This window comes from Lycorma delicatula, chromosome 13 (genome assembly GCF_047948215.1).
Source record: "Lycorma delicatula isolate Av1 chromosome 13, ASM4794821v1, whole genome shotgun sequence".
Classification (NCBI taxonomy): domain Eukaryota; kingdom Metazoa; phylum Arthropoda; class Insecta; order Hemiptera; family Fulgoridae; genus Lycorma; species Lycorma delicatula.
Genome location: NC_134467.1, coordinates 19454892 through 19474141, shown reverse-complemented (window position 1 = coordinate 19474141; position 19250 = coordinate 19454892). Strand labels below are relative to the sequence as shown.

The window sequence follows — 19250 nt, the reverse complement described above, 5'->3', positions numbered from 1 at the left end:
CCGTGCAAAAATCGGATGAATCTTTACACTTATGTATTGCACAGCTTTTCTAGTATAGCCTTCAATCACGCCGCATCACTTCGTTTAGTTCTGAACACACAGCTAGCACCTAAACATGTCTACAACAATAGCATCTCCCGCCAAGTGTGAAGTGCGTGCGGTAATTCGATTCCTTCAGGCTAAGGGGTGTAATGTGGCTAAAATTCATAGACGAATAAGTAATGTGTACGGTGAAACTTTAATGAGTGACAGCAAAGTGCGACAATGGTGCAAGAACTTTAAAGCAGTACTTACAGATGTTCATGATGCAGGCGGTCAGGGAAGGAAATGAGTGTCAACCAATGATATCGTTGAGCGAGTGGATGAAGGGATTCAAGAAAATCGTCGGTTCACAATTTCTGTATTGATTGAGTGATTTGTTTCTTAAAATTTCAAGATCAGCTCTCTACACCATTGTGAGTGAAAGACTTCGCAAACTGTGTGCGAGATGGGTTCCCAAGATGCTGTCCGACCATCACAAAACAATAAGAATGGACGCTTATTGTTTTGACCCTAACATTTCTCCAGCACTACCGCAATGAAGGAGACGATTTTTTGAATAAAATTGTCACAGGGGACTAGACATGGGTCCATTTCAAAACTGAAGAAACAAAAGAATACTCCAAACAGTGGATGCATTCTCATTCTCCCAATAAACCAAAGATGTTCAAGCAAACGTTCTCCACCTTTCTGTTGGAGAATGCTACTGTGTTTTGGGACCGGAATAGAGTTCTCTTGGTGGAATTCACGGAACGTGTGACGACCATCACTGCAGCCTCATACTGCGTGACTCTTCAACGTCTACGGAAGGGCAATTCAGAATAAGCGGAGAGGAATGTTGTCATCAGTACAACCTGGATTGAAGATTGAAGATTGAACATCATCCAACAGAGAATAATAGATCAACATCCTCACTATTCTGTATTACCCCACCACAGTCATTCATTATACACAAATACCAAAAGATAAGTAGAATGAAATACTAAACATCAACTGACTATCCTTTTTAAACAGATTTGCTGTACCTTACAATAATAATAGTTTACATGATTTTCACAACAGATACAGAAAATTGAGGTTGTAAAATATATTTTCATGATAAAACAGAAAATACTATCATGAATGCTATTTTAATTTTGGTTTATAAATTATCGAGTATACAGATACATAAATTATATATCTGAAGAATAGGAGAAGCGATCTACTATCTTTTAGATTAAGTTACAAACATGACTGATAATCTTATAGTAATTTACATAAAAGAAATTGATATAAATTTAAGTAATAAACAAAGTTTTTGATGGTTACAGGGAATATAGAATTTCAATACTAATCTTGTCTTCTGACCAGGTGATTAATAAAAATCTGAAGTTGAATAAAGAAAGTTACTTGGATGTTATAATATTAAATTTTATAAAAAAATTTAATATGACAATTAAAATTTAGTAATATTACAAATAACTGTTATTAAATAATCTTTACCAGTCAATAATTAGCCTATTTATCATTAGTAATTTTTAGGTAATTAATTTTTAAAGTCCTTATATACATGGTTAATTTTGATTTTCATTACAAGAATAAACAAGAAAATTAATAGTGTATGTTGGTAAAATACAGCTTAACACACGTGCACAGACTAAGAGAATAAAATCTTTTTATAGAATATATTTCACTTTCCACAGTTTAATAACAAATATTTCTTTGACAACATTGAGATACTGAACAATAATAATAAAACTCTGATCATTATAAAATCTATTGAGATATAAACTTTCTTTCTTTTCCTGTTTAGCCTCCGGTAACTACCGTTTAGATAATTCTTCAGAGGATGATATGTATGAGTGTAGTCTTGTACATTCTCAGTTCGACCGTTCCTGAGATGTGTGGTTAATTGAAACCCAACCACCAAAGAACACCGGTATCAAAATCCGTGTAAAAATCAGTGGTAAAAATCAAAAATCAGTGTAAATCAGTGTAAAAATCAAAATCCGTGGTATCAAAAATCAGTATTAAAATCCGTGTAAAAATAACTGCCTTTACTAGGACTTGAACGCTGTAACTCTAGACTTCCAAATCAGCTGATTTGAGAAGACACGTTAACCACTAGACCAACCCGGTGGGTTATTGAGATATAAACTGATAAAATATACACCATCCCCTGCTCACCTTGAAGCCTTCCTCATTTTCTGTGGATGTACCTTCTTGCAGATGAAGTTCTCAGTTACAGTTTCACTTGCCAGTTGTTTGTTGTGTATCCACACAAGAAGCAACTTTACTACATCTTCCAGAATTCATGACTATGTGTTAACTCTAACAAATTTTGTGCTTGAATAAGCCCAAAATAATGTGGAATAAAATTTATAAGATTAAAAAATGATTGCTTCAAATTCAGTCAATGCATTTCAAAAAAGATTCTAAACAAACATGAATATACAAAATGCATAAGCAGTGAATTTAACAGAACCTTCCTTTACACTATCAATTATTATTCTGTTCATATCACATGAAGGTTGCAAATTAAATGTTTGATAATTACGATTACATCAAATTTACTCCAATTCTGGAATGGAAAACACAAAATACCATATACTTTTCAAGATTCTTCAAATGGGCACATATTTAGTGTCCCAATACATATATTAGATAGTACAACCAAACAGCTGCAAACGGAGAGAATTTACAGATCATTCATGTAAATGGGATAGCCATTGCAATGAACAAGAAAACTCATGCCGAACATATTAAGAGCGGTGAGGAGTAAAGCAGCTTCCTGTTATCTTCTTAACAGAATGGAAGGGAGTAGTTGTAAAAGAACCTGCTATGAAAAAGTAATCATTCTGATGAAAATGTTTTTAAAATAAGGTATAACCCAAAATTTAGGTATAAATAAAGATGATAAGAGGTAACATTGAGAATGTAATTTTTTACTATACAGTTCATAAAATATTGGTGCATGAACTAATTGTCACTGTGATCTTAAAACATAACTGAACACCAATAAAATCATCATTCTACAAGGAATATGTACACAGAAAATATTGTATGTTTGTTCTATCAAAAATTATTATCGATATGAAAATTATAATTGATATAGGTAATAAATAAAATATGTTATTCAAAATGAAAATAATCTTTATTAATTAATGAGTTTTAAAAACTTACAGCTGTTATAAAAATACATTCTTTTATAGGCAAGTATATAAATACATTTTACAGTTTTCATATAATACATTTTCTTAAGAAATATAAGCACAGCCAAGTCACTTACACCAACTTTACCAACCACACTTTATTTCTAATAGAAAAAGTACTACAATACTTTTTGCAGTATTTGATCTCTTGATGTGGGAAAAACTATTTGATCAGTTTAATCAACAATTATACATGCAACCTTGTAAACTTGTGATGCTTAGACAAACTAGCTTTTTCTCTGGTAAAGGATAGTAATTTTTATTCTAGCCAATAAATTATATATTTCATAATTATTTTAAAAATTAATAAAATACATTAAGTATACCGTTATGAAAAAAGTCCATAATCTATTATAACTCATGAAAATTCTCACATCAGAACATGTACACTGATAATTTATAAAAAATCATGGTACTTACGTATTAACGCCACCGCAGCTACAGCTTTATTTAAAAACAAAGTAGTCAATTGAATTTCAGGGGAAAATGGGCCGATATAGAGTTTAACATAGATTCAAAAAAACAGTCTCTTTATTAATTTTAATAAACGGTTATTTATATTTTATTTTATAAATATAATTTAACCAAACTTAACCTATGCTCGCTAACCTTGACTAATTAACAGGAGTGTTTTGATTATTTAAATAATAAATAATAGCAATAATTACTGAATTTATTAAATAAATACTAAAAAAATTATAGTGTTAATTAGTCAAGGTTAGTGAGCGAAGAGAGCATAGGTTAAGTTTGGTTAAATTATATTTATAAAATAAATAAATATAAATAACCATTTATTAAAATTAATAAAGAGACTGTTCATTTTCCACCGAAATCCGATTGACTACTTTGTTTTTAAATAAAGCTGTAGCTGCGGTGGCGTTAATACATAAGTACCAAAGTCATTTAATATTGTTAATGCAGCACCTATGATATGATTTTATACATTTTTTATAAAAAATAAATAACGAAAAGAAAAATTATCATTAGTAAAAATGAAACTCAAAAGATATAATTGTTAAGAAATATTTTCTATTTATTACAGAAGAAAATTCTACTGATAAGCAGAAACAGAATTTTTATTTTTACTATTACAAACAAACACTTCCACTATATAATAATATTTAATTTATTACATTTATCCATTACATAAATACAAACATTTACAATTATTTATAACAAGTGACATTAAAAAATAAGAAACATCAAAAATAATCTGAAAATATTGCACAAAGCTAGATAAAACATTGAATACAATCAGTACCGGTACACAAATATTTAGCTAGGACAGAGTATATAAAATAATGAAGCAAGTATATACTTCTTTCTGGGTTGACCTCTGAGTAGGCTGGTCATATGAAACACTTAACCCTTCCCCATCACAATGATCCGCGCTCCGCGAAAATATGTTGGTATCTGATTGCCTCCCTTCATAGTCTTATGCTATCCTCTTGAGAAAAAAATTTCAAAAACTTACAGTATATTAAAGAGATTTAACAGATTCTGACAAAAAAAAACGCTACGATTGGATATTTTTTATGCCTGTAACAAAATAATTGAAACAATACAAAAATTACGATAATTTAATTGCAGAATTTTTTTTGCGCATTTTTTATTAGTGAAATTTTTTTGCTTTATGTTAATGAAACATAATTTGCTGATTTTAAAAATAATACTTTCAATCAAATCGGTTGAAAATTGGGCAAAATATGATGAAAAACCCGTGTCATAAATCACAGATTAGTAACATAAGTTAGTATAAGTGAAAGTAGATTCAGAAAAATACGTTTTATAAAAATCCCCACCACTGAAATGGCTATTTAGATTGACAAAAAAACCATTTTTACTGTATACTGTTATTCATTATGAATTGATGTGTGTTACATGTTTACCGATATCATTTGTCACAAAAGATATTTATAGGCCTTAAGTAAAAGTGATGTATTTATGACCACAAATTCCTTCTTTTTTTTTTGTGTGCCGTATATCATAATTTATTATGAGTTTCAATACATCGATATGCTCCTAGTAAGATAAGATATTTTTGTAAATAATAAATAAATCTGTAATCCTCATAGCAATTATAATACACAAGTCACACACACACACACACACACATTTCTGAGAAAAAAATGGTCATAGTCTTTCTAAAATAAAACATTTTACATCGTATAAACATCGTTCAAATTGTGTAATAAAAGTGATTCCTTTGTGAATATAAAAAAAAAAATAACCGACTTAGATCCCATATAAAATGATTTTGTAACAGCATTTTAAAAACTGACACCGCTCATAACCAGTTCCAAGGCTACATGATCTGAAAAGGTTAATTTAATAAACCTTTAAGCCCTAGCCAATTTCGTCAACGTGAATTAAACCCGTACCTTATCGAGTCCTACTTGATAAGGGGATCTACTAGATATTAAGGGATGTGAATTAAGTGCGACCATTAAATATACATCACAAAACAAAAATCAATAAATCTGAAAAACAAACATTGGGGTCAGATTTAAATTTACAATAATTAATGATCAGAATGTTTAAGATAAATATCAAGCAATGATCTAAGACACATCATTGATGTTGTTTTATAAATACTTGGCGAGGTTATGCCATGTGTAGGGAGATGATGACTGTGAGATGTAATCAGTTAAGAGGGTTTATAAGACGAACTTCAGTACCTGGATGGCCGCAAACATGTTAATAATATAATAAACCTAAGCTCCTCATCAACGGCATTTAGAATCTTAATCTTAATAAAGGGTTGAGACACAATTAATGAATAAATAAGTTTAGAAAAGATATACTTAAAAATTAAATTAAGTTTCTGCTTTAGGGTTTGAAGCACAAACCCTAAACGGAACTAACAGTATCAAGTATCTTACTTATTTAATTGCTGTTCAGGAATAGCACCTTTCTTTAAAGAAGTATGTAAGTATGTAAGTAAAGAAGTATGCAGATATTTAAAAATTTTCAACACCCAACATATGAACTTGAAGTCCATTTAAATGAAAATCTTGAATTTAGATAAATATATGAGTATTAAATTTAAACCAATTTTATATCAAAACTCAAATGACCTTGGACATGAGAAGGTTCAATACTCAGTAAAACCAGATTGTCGGCAAAATTAATAGCACCAACAGAACCATAAGTTTCACTAGTTTTAAATTTAGAACAGCTTTCAAAAATGGGGTAAATTACAAATAAATAATAACAAAGGAGATAAAGGACAACCCTGCTTGATGTCTCTATGAATTCTGACAGAATATTTGCTATCTGCCAAAAGATGTTGACACGCCAGTGTACATAACTTTAACGAAATGTACAAAAGATGGTGGAAAACCACATGTTAATAAGCAAAAAAAAATATCAACATGAACTATATCAAAGGCTTTAGACAAATCATGCATGGTCATACCCAAACTCTCCTGTTTACTTGATCTGGCTGCACAGATTGCTTCATGTAAAATGAAAGAATTAGAAAATAAATCATTACCAGGGATAAATTCAACCTAACAATGACAGTTTTAGGCTTCCAAGAACTCTGATCCAAAAGATCCTTACCTGGTTTTGGTATAAAAACCGTATGATTCATGTAAAGACAATTTCAGAAAATGTTGGGTAAGGCTCAAAATGTTGGTAAATTAATGAAGTAAATAATTTTAAAAGAAAATACTTGATTCCCACAAGTATACTATAACAAAGAAAACTATCTAGGCCACGAGCCCCTTTAGTTTTCAAACATGAAATCCAAAATTTTATTTCTTTAATATTGAATGAGGGCATAATATATTCGGTCATTTTATCAAAAATTCGGTATTAAAATTTTGACCGACGTGACTCTCCCCATAATTTATTACACAGGGTCATTCACGGTAACCATATGTTTTTGAAGTGGGTTGTACTCGGGCGTTCGTGGTGGGAGGGCATGTGGCTGGTGTCTGACGTTTCCTTTGTTCATGGAATTTACATTTTAGTCGTTGAGATTGAGCCGTGGACGCTAGACCAACGCCTGTACGTGTATGACGGTTTTGTGCGAAATGACGAATCCGTAACTGCTGTTCAGCGAGATTTCCGCCGTCAGTTTAATATCCATTGTAATGCAAGCGTCCCTTCTCGTAACACAATATTGCGATGGGCAAACGACATTTGAACAAGCGGTTCAATATTGAAGAAAAAACCACCAGGTCCCCGACGAACTGCTAGCACTCCGGAGAACATCGAAATAGTAAGGGAAGCCATTGTCAGAAGCCCACGCCGCTCTATTCAGAGGCATTCAGCAGCGCTTCAAATGAGCACAAGTACGGTAATACGAATTCTGCATACAGACCTGCATTTCCATCCTTAGAAGATAGCCGTCGTGCAGCAGTTAAACGAGCAAGATTTCACGCAGCGATTACAATTTTGTCAGCAAATGCTTACCAATTTTGAAGAAAATGAAAATTTGTTACTGTTAATGAGTGACGAAGCCCATTTTCATCTGAATGGCTTCGTCAACAAACAGAATTGCTGGTATTGGGTAGAAAGAAACCCGCATCAGCTTCACGAGAGACCACTTCATAGCCCAAAGGTGACCGTCTGGTGTGCAATAGGAAAGGTCGGTGTTATTGGACCGTATTTTTTTTAAGAAAATGACACTGCCGTAACTGTAACAGCTGATCGTTACATTGCGATGTCGTATACGTTTTTCATCCCTGAGTTACGAAACCGGGGAATCGATTTTAAAAATGTGTTATTACAGCAGGATGGAGCTACAGCGCACACAGCGAGGGCAACGATGGCTGTTCTCCGTAACTTGTTTCCGGGACGGATCGTTTCCAGATTCGGCGACATTCCTTGGCCCCCTCGGTCTCCCCACTTGAGTAGTTGTGATTTTTTTCTGTGGGGATTTCTGAAATCGCGTGTGTACAGCAATAAACCGCGTACATTGGAGGACCTAAAGATCGCAATTCGTCATCACATCACCCAGATTGATGTAGACATGCTGCAAAGAATTGAGGCCAGTTACCGTGAAAGGCTACAACAATGTATTGCCCAAAATGGACATCACTTGCCGGACATAATTTTTCCTTCATGAGTAAGTAACAAATGCTTTAATTTAACAAGTGTTTCATTACCAATAAAACTTTTTAAAGTAAATATTCAATTTTTTATGATTATTTTAAAAACATCCAGTTCCCGTGAATTACTCTGTACATATCATTAAACTTTTCAAAGGGAGGTTTTATCTGATCTTTGGGATCTTTAAGATCAGAAAAGTTGCCTTGTACAACCATATCAGGAAGTTTAGAATACACCTTATAATAGAGCTCTTGTGTTCTTGCATATTTACGCCTTTTCATACTATCAAAAACGTTTTTATACTATTAAATTTATAGGAATGTTTATTTAATTTTGAAAATGTTTTATTTTTATTAAAATTACAATCAAAACATTGGTAAACTTAAATTACCCATTAGTCGTATCTACAACGTTAATACTCTCAATAAATCTGCCCAATATTAAATTAATGTCTTTAATAAACTCACTCAGTTTATCTGAGACTTCCTTAGAATTAAGTAGTTAAGCATTCTTTGCAAAATGCATAAAATATTACACTGGCAAATCCAAATGATGTCACCTGAGAAGGCTGAGTAAACTCATGGTAATATTGAAGAGCGTATCTCATGGTTAATCCTCATAAATCACAGGGTCGGTAGAATACAAAAAAGAATCTATCATTCATATTGTACCCATAACTTATCCAGTGTTTCATATCAAAACTAATATGAAGCAAGAAGTAAATTAACAATATGTCTATCACATAAATATTTAGAAATACAATATATTATGTCATAATTAAGGGAAACACATTCACATAACTGATCTAAATGTTCAACACTACTACAATAATTATTCGAATGAATTTTCTTAGGGTTATATGATTTAATGATTCTGTTTATTATAATTAACTTTTCCAAAGAATTTATTAACTGTCTTTTACTTAAATCAATCTTACATTTTTTTATTTTCATAATAATTATATCAAAATAAATTGGAAATAATCGTTCAATTTGTTCTTCACTGTAAACACAAAAATTATCAGATTCTGAAATTAGATTCATATCATGCTTCGATAATTTACAACAAAATTTAAAAAATGATAAATTATCGACTATATTTACAGATTTCATCTTATTTAATTCAATCCTACAATCTTTAAGAAAATCAGAATAAAAAGTTTTTACTGGGCCAAACATATCCAGCTCTTCAGGAAGAACTAAAAATACATGTTTTGTAAACGGTTTAATACACCTTGGATTAAAACTACCAAGATCACATAGGGTCCTTTTACATGTTATTTCACCGTAATCATTTCTAGCAGAAACATCAGCATTACCATACACAACTAACAAATTGAACGGTTCTGGTAAAACAGTGTAATGTAGCGCCGTATCTAAATAGCAATCTGCCAAATTTGGATTACCACCGTTTTCTAAAATTTCTTTGATCAATTTAACATCACAACATGCATATGAAGCATTAATTAGTAGTGTACGACGATTTTTATCTAACAAATTTATATCTAATCCACAACAAAATAATAATTTTCTAAGATAATTAATTGGAGTGTGTACAAAAACCTTTTCAATAAGTTCTGCATCATTCTTTAAAAAATCAATATGATCACAGATAAACAAAATTGCAAGTTCTACATGATAAGTAAAAAAAAAATTTAAATAGTTTGTACCGCATTTATCAACTTCACTGATATCTTCTACGCATTGTAAAAATTCAATCATAATTTTTACATCTCTAACAAAACAGACGCTATAAATTAAATGAGTTTTACCTTCACCAAGATACGCAATACATTTAGGAACACTGGCTCCACAATCTATTAGCAAATGCAAACACTTATTGATATTTTCACATGAAAGTGCGTAATATAAAGCTGTGTGGCCTTCCACATCACTAACATCTATAAAAGCACCATTTTTTATTAATAAAGTTGCTATTTCTACTTTATTACTTCCAGCACTATATAATATAGCATACATTAATGGCGTTAAACCTGCGTTATCACAAATATTAACATCAGCTCCTTTATGAATTACAAAACTGACAAGTTCTTTATTATTATTATTATTATTATGTTTCAGTATATACAATAAAACTGTATTATTATTTTCATCATGAGTGTTTATATTTACACCATTATCAAGAAGTATTTGTATTATTTCTTTAAATGTACTAGAATGGACAGCATGCTTTAAAGGTGTTAATCCATCATTATCGATTACGTTAACATCGGCTCCATGTTTTATAAGTTTATTAATTACTTCGATATCACACTCATACTTTATAGCGTAAATTAGAGGTGTATATCCTCTATTATCAGTTGCATTAATGTCGGCCCCATTACGTATGATATTAAAAATAATATTTTTGTTCATACTTAATTCTAATGCGTACATTAAAAATGTCTGACCAAATTCATCTTTTATATTTACATCGTTTCTATTAGGAATTAGTTCAGCAAAAAATTTGTCATCGCTTTCCTCCACAACTTCTATGCTAAACCAAAAACGATCATGACAATCATTTATTTCGCTAAAATTGGCTCCTTTTTTAATAAGTAAATTAATTAGATCATAGTCATTAAAATACACAACAGCGTAACACAAACTTGTTCTGCCAAACATGTCCACTGCATTTACATCAGCTTCAGCTTTAATCAACCTACTGATGACCTCAAAATCACCGTTTTTAATTGCATACATTAAAGGTGTAACTCTATCAAAATCACAGTTATTGACATCCGCTTCAAAATTTATCAGTTTATCGATTATTTCTACCTTATAATTGTTATTTATTGCACATAATAACGGTGTCACACCGAGTTCACCAATCGAATTAACATTTGCACCTTTATCAATAAGCACAGATATAATATCCTTACCTCTATTAAGCTGTAATGCCATTAATAATGGTGGAATAGAATAATCATTTTCGTCTTCATTAAGGTATTTCAATTCATTAACACTTGCACCATTATCAATGATTTCTGTAATACAATCAACACTACAATTATTTTTTAGTGCTAAATAAAGAAAACGATTACACACTTTATTCAGTTTATCTGGAATGAATCTTTTAATTATTATATCTATAAACTGTTTAATTCTACTTTTTTTAGATACTACAGTAGTTAAGAAATTGTCATACAACAAATGCATTTCGGTATATTTATCAATATCCGGTATTCTCTTTATAAGTTCTAGCCACAAATCTTCATCTACATTCAAAGGTAATTTTATTAAAGGTTTTTCCCAAGCAGAATTTGCAGCATTGATATCTGCGCCTGAATCTACCAACAACTTAATAATTTCAATATCATCACCGCTACAAAAATTACTTACAGCTAAATGTAATATCGTATTTTTATCCTTATCACAAATCTCATTGACATTTGCACCCATTTTTAAAATCTCTTTTACAAAATTTACATTTCTTTTACTTTTTATACATTGTAATAATGGTGAAACATGTCTTACATCTGTATTATTAATATTTCCACCTCTGTCAACCAATCGTTTAATCATTTCGATATCCATATCATGCATAATAGCAATATTAATAATCGATGTTAAAATTAGGGTAATATCAAATATATTTTTAACATCAAAATAGTCTAATAAAGCTACCACCATTTCTTTACTTTTTGTCTTATAAAATAAATAATATAATTTAAAATTTGTCATTATCCTTTTGATTTCATCCGTATTGTCTTCCAATATTTCAACAACCTTATCGATATCATTTTCAACAATTCCTTCAACGATATTATCATACCACATCTTTACGTTATGTTTTGAAGGATGTAGAAATATATAAACAGTTTTTTTCCAATTCCTTAATCTGAAAAAAAAAAATTTAATATAAATTCACTGGTACTAAAATTGTTATAGTTAATATTAAAAAAAAACTGCTTACCTAAAAACTGAATTTAAAGCATTCAAGTGCTTTCGAAACTAAATTCCATCTTCGGGAATGCTCATATTCATTCTATTTATAATATTAATTAAAACTTCACTTTTTTTTTATTTAATTTTATATGCAAAGTTTTAATTAATATTATAAATAGGATGAATATGAGAGTTCCTGAAGATGAAATTTAATTCTGAAAGCGCTTGAATGCTTCAAATTCAATTGTTGGTAAGCGGGTTTTTGTATAACTATAATTGTATACTTATACAAATAGACCATGCTTAACAAAATTATTATAAAATTATTAACTTTATGATGCCTATTTTATGATATTCATTCGTTTTTCATATGATTAAAATGAATTTTATGCATTTAAAAATTAATATAAATCGTTAAATAAATGTTTCTGCTGTTACTAAAATGTAAATATACACTTTCTATCCACATTAAGAAAATTATGCTGTTTTGTAAAAAAGAGTAATAATGAAATCAATATTAGATGAATATTTATGAGTATTATAAACACTTATTTCTTTTATAATAATTATTTTAACAGATGAGATTCTTTTTTCTGCTATTGAGATTTACAGACATTTCATTTTACCCATTGTACTTGTTTCAAAATAACAAAATACTATACAGACAGAGTCTGAGAGTTCGTAGTTCTTGATATTTGCAGTTTGAGTTCTGTGTGTGTGGTTCTTTTTATTATTTTTTAGCATGATTTTTGAGTTATTTATAAACATTATTTTGTTTAATATCTGCAAATCAATGCTCTAAATAAGTATATGTATATTTCTGATAAATCTACTGTATTATTATAAAATAATTGTTTTTTAATACAATTTTATAATAAATAAATTGAATTGAATATTCTTTCCAATTAAATTTAAAAGTATTATTTTTATTTTCATAATAAACATTTAAATATTACAAAAATTTTTTGAATTCTTTAAAAATTATCAGACCCGTGTCATTGGGTTTTTCCTCCAGCTATGTACATAAGTGGTAATGTGTTTAACTGTTATGTACTTTTGTTCTCTTCTGTAGTTTCCCAGATCCAACCAACATTTGGGCAGTAACAACTCCTTGGTCTGGAAATAACATAGGCAATCTTAAATTGCCTAAACCAAAGGGGGGCACTTTAAAATTAAAAATTACATTATTTTCAAATTTTAATGAGGTGTTCCATTAAAAAAAGGAAATTCTTAAATCAGCAGAAGAAAACTTAGGCAGAACAAAGAGAACTGGTAGAAAACATTGGATTTCAGACAATATATTGCAGCTGATGCATGAATATAGAAAATATAACAATGCTAGTGATGAAGAAAGTAAAAGAAACAATCGACAATTAAGAAATACTACAAACAGGACATGCAAACTAGCAAAAGAAGAGTGGATTAAAGAAGTGTTCAGAAGTGGAAAGAGAAATGATCATTGGTAAAATAGATGGAGCATACAGGAAAGAAAAGGAAAATTTTGTGGTACATAAATTAAAATCTAATAATGTGTTAAACAAAGATGGTACACCGATATACAATACGAAAGACAAAGTCGATAGGTGGATGTAATATATTGAAGAGTTATACATTGGAAATGAATTAGAAAATCGTGTTATAGAGGAAGAACAGGAAGTCGAAGAGGATGAAAGGGGAGAAACAATACTGAGATCTGAATTTAAGAGAGCATTAAAAGATTTGAATGGCAGAAAGACTCCTGGAATAGACAGAATACCTGTAGAATTACTGCGCAGTGCAGGTGAGGAAGCGATTGATAGATTATACAAACTGGCGTGTAATATTTATGAAAAAGGGGAAGTTCCATCAGACTTCAAAAAGAGTGTTATAATCATGATACCAAAGAAAGCAGGAGCAGATAAATGTGAAGAATACATAACAATTAGCTTAACTGATCTTACATCAAAAATCTTAACTAGAATTCTGTACGGAAGAATTGAGAGGAGAGTGCAAGAACTGTTAGGGAAAGACCAATTTGGTTTCAGGAAAAGTATAGGGACAAGGGAAGCAATTTTAGCTCTCAGATTAATAGTAGAAGGAAGAATTAAAGAAAAACAACCCAACATACTTAGCATTTATAGACCTAGAAAAGGCATTCGATAACGTACTGGAATAAAATGTTCAGTATTTTAAAAAAATTAGGGTTCAAATACAGAGACAGAAAAACAGTTGCTAACATTTACAGGAACCAAACAACAACAGTAATAATTGAAGAACATAAGAAAGAAGCCGTAATAAGAAAGGGAGTCCAACAAGGATGTTCCGTATCCCCATTACTTTAATCTTTACATAGAACTAGCAGTTAATGATGTTAAAGAACAATTTAGATCTGGAGTAACAGTACAAGGTGAAAAGATAAAGATGCTATGATTTCCTGATGATATAGTAATTCTAGCTGAGTGTAAAAAGGATTTAAAAGGAACAATGAACAGCATGGATGAAGTCCTACACAAGAACTACAGCATGAAAATAAACAAAAACAAAATTAAAGAAATGAAATGTAGTAGAAATAATGAAGATGGACCACTGAATGTGAAAACAGGAGGAGAAAAGATTATGGAGGTAGAAGAATTTTGTTAGTTGGGAAGTAGAATTACTAAAGACGGACGAAGCAGGAGCGATATAAAATGCCGAATAGCACAAGCTAAACGAGCCTTCAGTAAGAAATATAATTTTTTTACATCAAAAATTAATTTAAACATCAGGAAAAGATTTTTGAAAGTATATGTTTGGAGCGTAGCTTTATATGGAAATGAAACTTGGATGATCCGGAGTACCTGAGAAGAAAAGATTAGAAGTTCTTGAAATGTGGTGCTATAGAAGAATGTTAAAAATCGATAAATGTTGGATAAAGTGACAAACGAAGAGGTGTTACAGCAAATAGATGAAGAAAGAAGCATTTGAAAAATATAATTAAAAGAAAAGACAGACTTATAGGTCAAATATTAAGGCATTCTGGAATAGTTGCTTTAATATTGGAGGGGCAGATAGAAGGAAACAATTATGCAGGCAGGCAACATTTGGAGTATGTAAAACAAATTGTTAGGGATATAGGATGTAGGGGATATACCGAAATGAAATGATTAGCACTAGATAGGAAATCTTGGAGAGCTGCATCAAACCAGTCAAATGACTGAATACAAAAAAAACGTTTTGCTTCCTGTAATTAAAAAAAAAAATAATAATTAATTGTTTCTAGATATAAGTGAAAAATGTGCTCGGCAAGGAAGCAGAAATGCATAATTTCCAAATTTCAAACAATTTTTTTATTTATTTTAAGCTTCCTTACTCTGTAACAATTTAATAAAAATGTTTTTATAATAAAAGTGATCCTTAACAAACAAAAATTGCTTAAAAATATTGTAAACACAAATTTTAACTTTCATAATAGAAATGAAAAAAACTGTTTCTTATTTTGCATCTGGGTACATTGTAGAGATCAAAATTACTTAAATTTTAATTATCCTTAAAATGAGCAAAAATAAAAAAATTAATATTTTGTAATGTCATTCTCTCCATCCTTTATTCCAATGAACACCTATTTCTTACTCATCCCTTCACAATTTAACTTTCTTTTTGTAAATATCATCCATTTCACAGAGTTCACTTGGCTTCCAAAAACTAATCTAACAGTTTAGACACATATCTTGAATAAATAATTTTTCCAACTCGGTTCTGATTGAGACCAAGTTCTCTTTCACAGTGACTAATGGTTACCAGTTCAGAAAAAGTACAATTCATACACAGAGTATAATTAATGATAAAGTAAGCTATCTAATTCTGTTTTCCAGTTAAATATGTAACATTGTAATATTAAACACAAAATATTCATTACTAGTCTGATGTTGGTCCCTAAACAATTGTCTAACAATAGTGTTATACATCTAAGTAGTTTAAAACTTTTAACATAATAACATAAAATAGTTTATTTTAAAGCAATATGTAACTCATACAGAACAAATTCTCATGGTGGGCTGTACAGACAGAAAATTACCTTATTTTTCAACAATCAGATAACTGGTATACAAACAACACGACTCAAACACTCACCATCGTTGTTTCTAGTAACTACCAACAAATTAAGAAAAAAAAAAATTGTTAAAATATTTATAGACATAATACAGTAAAAATGTTCAAAAATTCTTTTGAAAACTTATGGTAAACAACCTATCAATTTGCAATGTACCACCTGATGTTTTACACAAATAAGAAACTTGAATTTTAAAATTTTTGTTAATAGTTACAATTGCAAATAAAGTATACATTTACCAATTATTAGATACTAAAAAAATTTATAAAAGTTTTAATTTCTTTTTTTTAATACTTATACACAAAAAAGGTTAACCAAATGAGCTTAAATTTTTATATGGAATGATTGAACACTTAACCGTTAGAATGATGTAATGTCGTGACATATTATCCAGCTCACATCCGTTTTTAATCATGATAATTAAAAACTTTTAAAATTTCTGTAAGTTTTTAATTCTAAGGACACTAAACATAACATTTTATAAATTTATAAACTACTAATTTATCCTGTTCATGGTAATCTTAAAATAATATCGACGGATGTATCTTAAATAATTACTAAATTCATGCCCCTGACAGATAGTTATTATTTATCTGTTTTCAGCTTTTGTAATTAACATAACACAATACTTGTGATTGTGTCAGTTTCTTAAAATATGTATGTACCGATTGGGAACTTGCAGTTATAATCATTTTTCCATTAACATGTTAAATTATATGTTTGTTTATATACAGTTACTGTTTGACTTAAAATAACATATATCTATCAATAAATTAATGTCAAAACACTGAATTAAAATTTGTAGCACCTTGGTTTTCGAATCGCAGGTCTCAGGTGGTTTCTAGCTGAGATGACATGAATTTATTCACCTACCTTAGGTGAATAAATACATGCAGTACAGTGTTCCAGTTTGTAATTTAAAAAGAAAGTAACATATATTAGAAGTTCAATCAAATTCGGAGGCGTGGCCAATGTTAATAATTCAATGTTTTCCTTATGTGGAAATTCTCAGAACCGTATATTCCGGTTTTGTTAAAAAATGTATGCTACTATTATTCAATTTTAATAATTTATATTTCAATCGAAATCGATGTTAAGATCTAAATTAAGTTACCGATTATTACCTTAACTTTCTTAAAACGTTTCCTAAAATAAAAATAATCTTGATGAAAATATAACTAATCCAATAAATAACTGCAGTTCACTAATTATTAGAATTCATTAAACATTATAATTTAATTCTTGAAATTCCTAATTAAAATCACTTTACATCTAACTATAGTTTATAATAAACTTCGAAAAACAATCGGAAACTATATTGAAAATCATAATTACCTTTCAAAACTGAATAAATAAGGTCTATTTTGCGTTTTAATAGCAAATTATATGATTTTAAGAAATAGCTGTTTCTTTTACCCATATAAAACAACGCATCCTCCACAGTACGAGTGCCACCTTCTACGTTCCGTTATTACACTGTCTTTTGACAGGACGGTGAGGAGCCACGAACTCAACCGAAATGAGCCGATCGCTTGCTAGAGTTCTCCTCACAGTTAAGCCACGCGCGTATTTCAAATTCAACTTCTAATAAAGAAATGACTTGAACGTGAATTAAATTGACGGCTTTTTGTTTATAATTTTAACATTTAAATAATTATTAATTATTCATAATTTTTAGTTATACTTATTTATGAAAAATTGTGTATGAACAAATTATTTACAATTATTTTTGAATAAAAAATAAATATTTGATTAATTATAAATATATTATCTACATGCATATATATATTATATACATTATATATACATATTACATATATACATACATTATATATATTATATACATACTATCTACTTCATGCAAGTGGTGGGGAAACGACAATAAAAAAATAAAATTTGACGATATTTCTTTCCATATACTCAGCAATTAATGTATGTAATCGAAACAATTTTTTTTTTCAAAAATCTTTTGTCAAATGTAATTGGTCTCTCAAAAATCAAATTTAATTTATAAAATAAAACTACTTAATGTTTCTCTCAATGTAGTACCTATTTTTATTTGTACAGATTATAGGTCTGTAAATAGAATCTTTTATCACCCTCAGTTTAATAGAAATGTCACTTTAAAGATCTATAAATCTTAATATAACTAATATTATGGATGTCATGTATTTGCATTAAAACTTCTAGAAGATGCTCTCCTTTTATAGTTACCATACGGTACACCTTGAATTAAAACCCAACAGTAATCAGCTAGCACATTAACAATCGATTTGCCTTTGTTATGGTTTTCCAACATTGGAAAGCTCGATTGGCTGCCAATGCTCGATGTCTGTGCCAAAATGTTGTTCTCCTAGCCAGTGTTTCATCAGCAGGAGCGATATAAAATGCCGAATAGCACAAGCTAAACGAGCCTTCAGTAAGAAATATAATTTTTTACATCAAAAATTAATTTAAATGTCAGGAAAAGATTTTTGAAAGTGTATGTTTGAAGTGTCCCTTTATATGGAAGTGAAACTTGGACAATCGGAGTATCTGAGAAGAAAAGATTAGAAGCTTTTGAAATGCGGTGCTATAGGAGAATGTTAAAAATCAGATGGGTGGATAAAGTGACAAATGAAGAGGTGTTGCGGCAAATAGATGAAGGAAGAAGCATTTGGAAAAATATAGTTAAAAGAAGAGACAGACTTATAGGCCACATACTAAGGCATCCTGGAATAGTCGCTTTAATATTGGAAGGATAGGTAGAAGGGAAAAATTGTGTAGGCAGGCCACGTTTGGAATATGTAAAACAAATTGTTAGGGATGTAGGATGTAGAGGGTATACTGAAATGAAACGACTAGCACTAGATAGGGAATCTTGGAGAGCTGCATCAAACCAGTCAAATGACTGAAGACAAAAAAAAAAATGTTATTTTATAGTGAATTCAACTCACACACATACAACAGAAACTGTCAGAATCATTTACACATTTATGAGGCGTTACAAGATTCACTGTTCAC

The 19250-nt window shown here is 29.9% G+C and overlaps 1 protein-coding gene across 2 annotated transcripts; it reads right to left on the bottom strand.

The window, feature by feature from the left end:
* Positions 1 to 3156: 3156 nt before the first annotated feature.
* On the bottom strand, positions 3157 to 17714 carry LOC142334105 (uncharacterized). 2 transcript variants are annotated; one of them, XM_075381804.1, is made up of 3 exons: positions 17583 to 17690; positions 16212 to 16285; positions 3157 to 12131 (listed from the first exon to the last, which is right to left on the bottom strand). In XM_075381804.1, the coding sequence occupies exon 3, from the start codon at positions 12068 to 12070 to the stop codon at positions 8993 to 8995; it is 3078 nt and encodes a 1025-aa protein (XP_075237919.1). In that variant the 5' UTR covers positions 12071 to 12131; positions 16212 to 16285; positions 17583 to 17690; the 3' UTR covers positions 3157 to 8992. The 2 variants fall into 2 exon arrangements, with proteins under 2 accessions (XP_075237919.1, XP_075237918.1); XM_075381803.1 differs by lacking the exon at positions 16212 to 16285 and having other exon boundaries at positions 17583 to 17714.
* Between the last annotated feature and the right edge of the window lie 1536 nt (positions 17715 to 19250).

Excerpts from the sequence above, each read along its gene's own strand:
- LOC142334105 (XM_075381803.1), bottom strand. The coding sequence starts at position 12,070 with ATGTGGTATGATAATATCGTTGAAGGAATTGTTGAAAATGATATCGAT.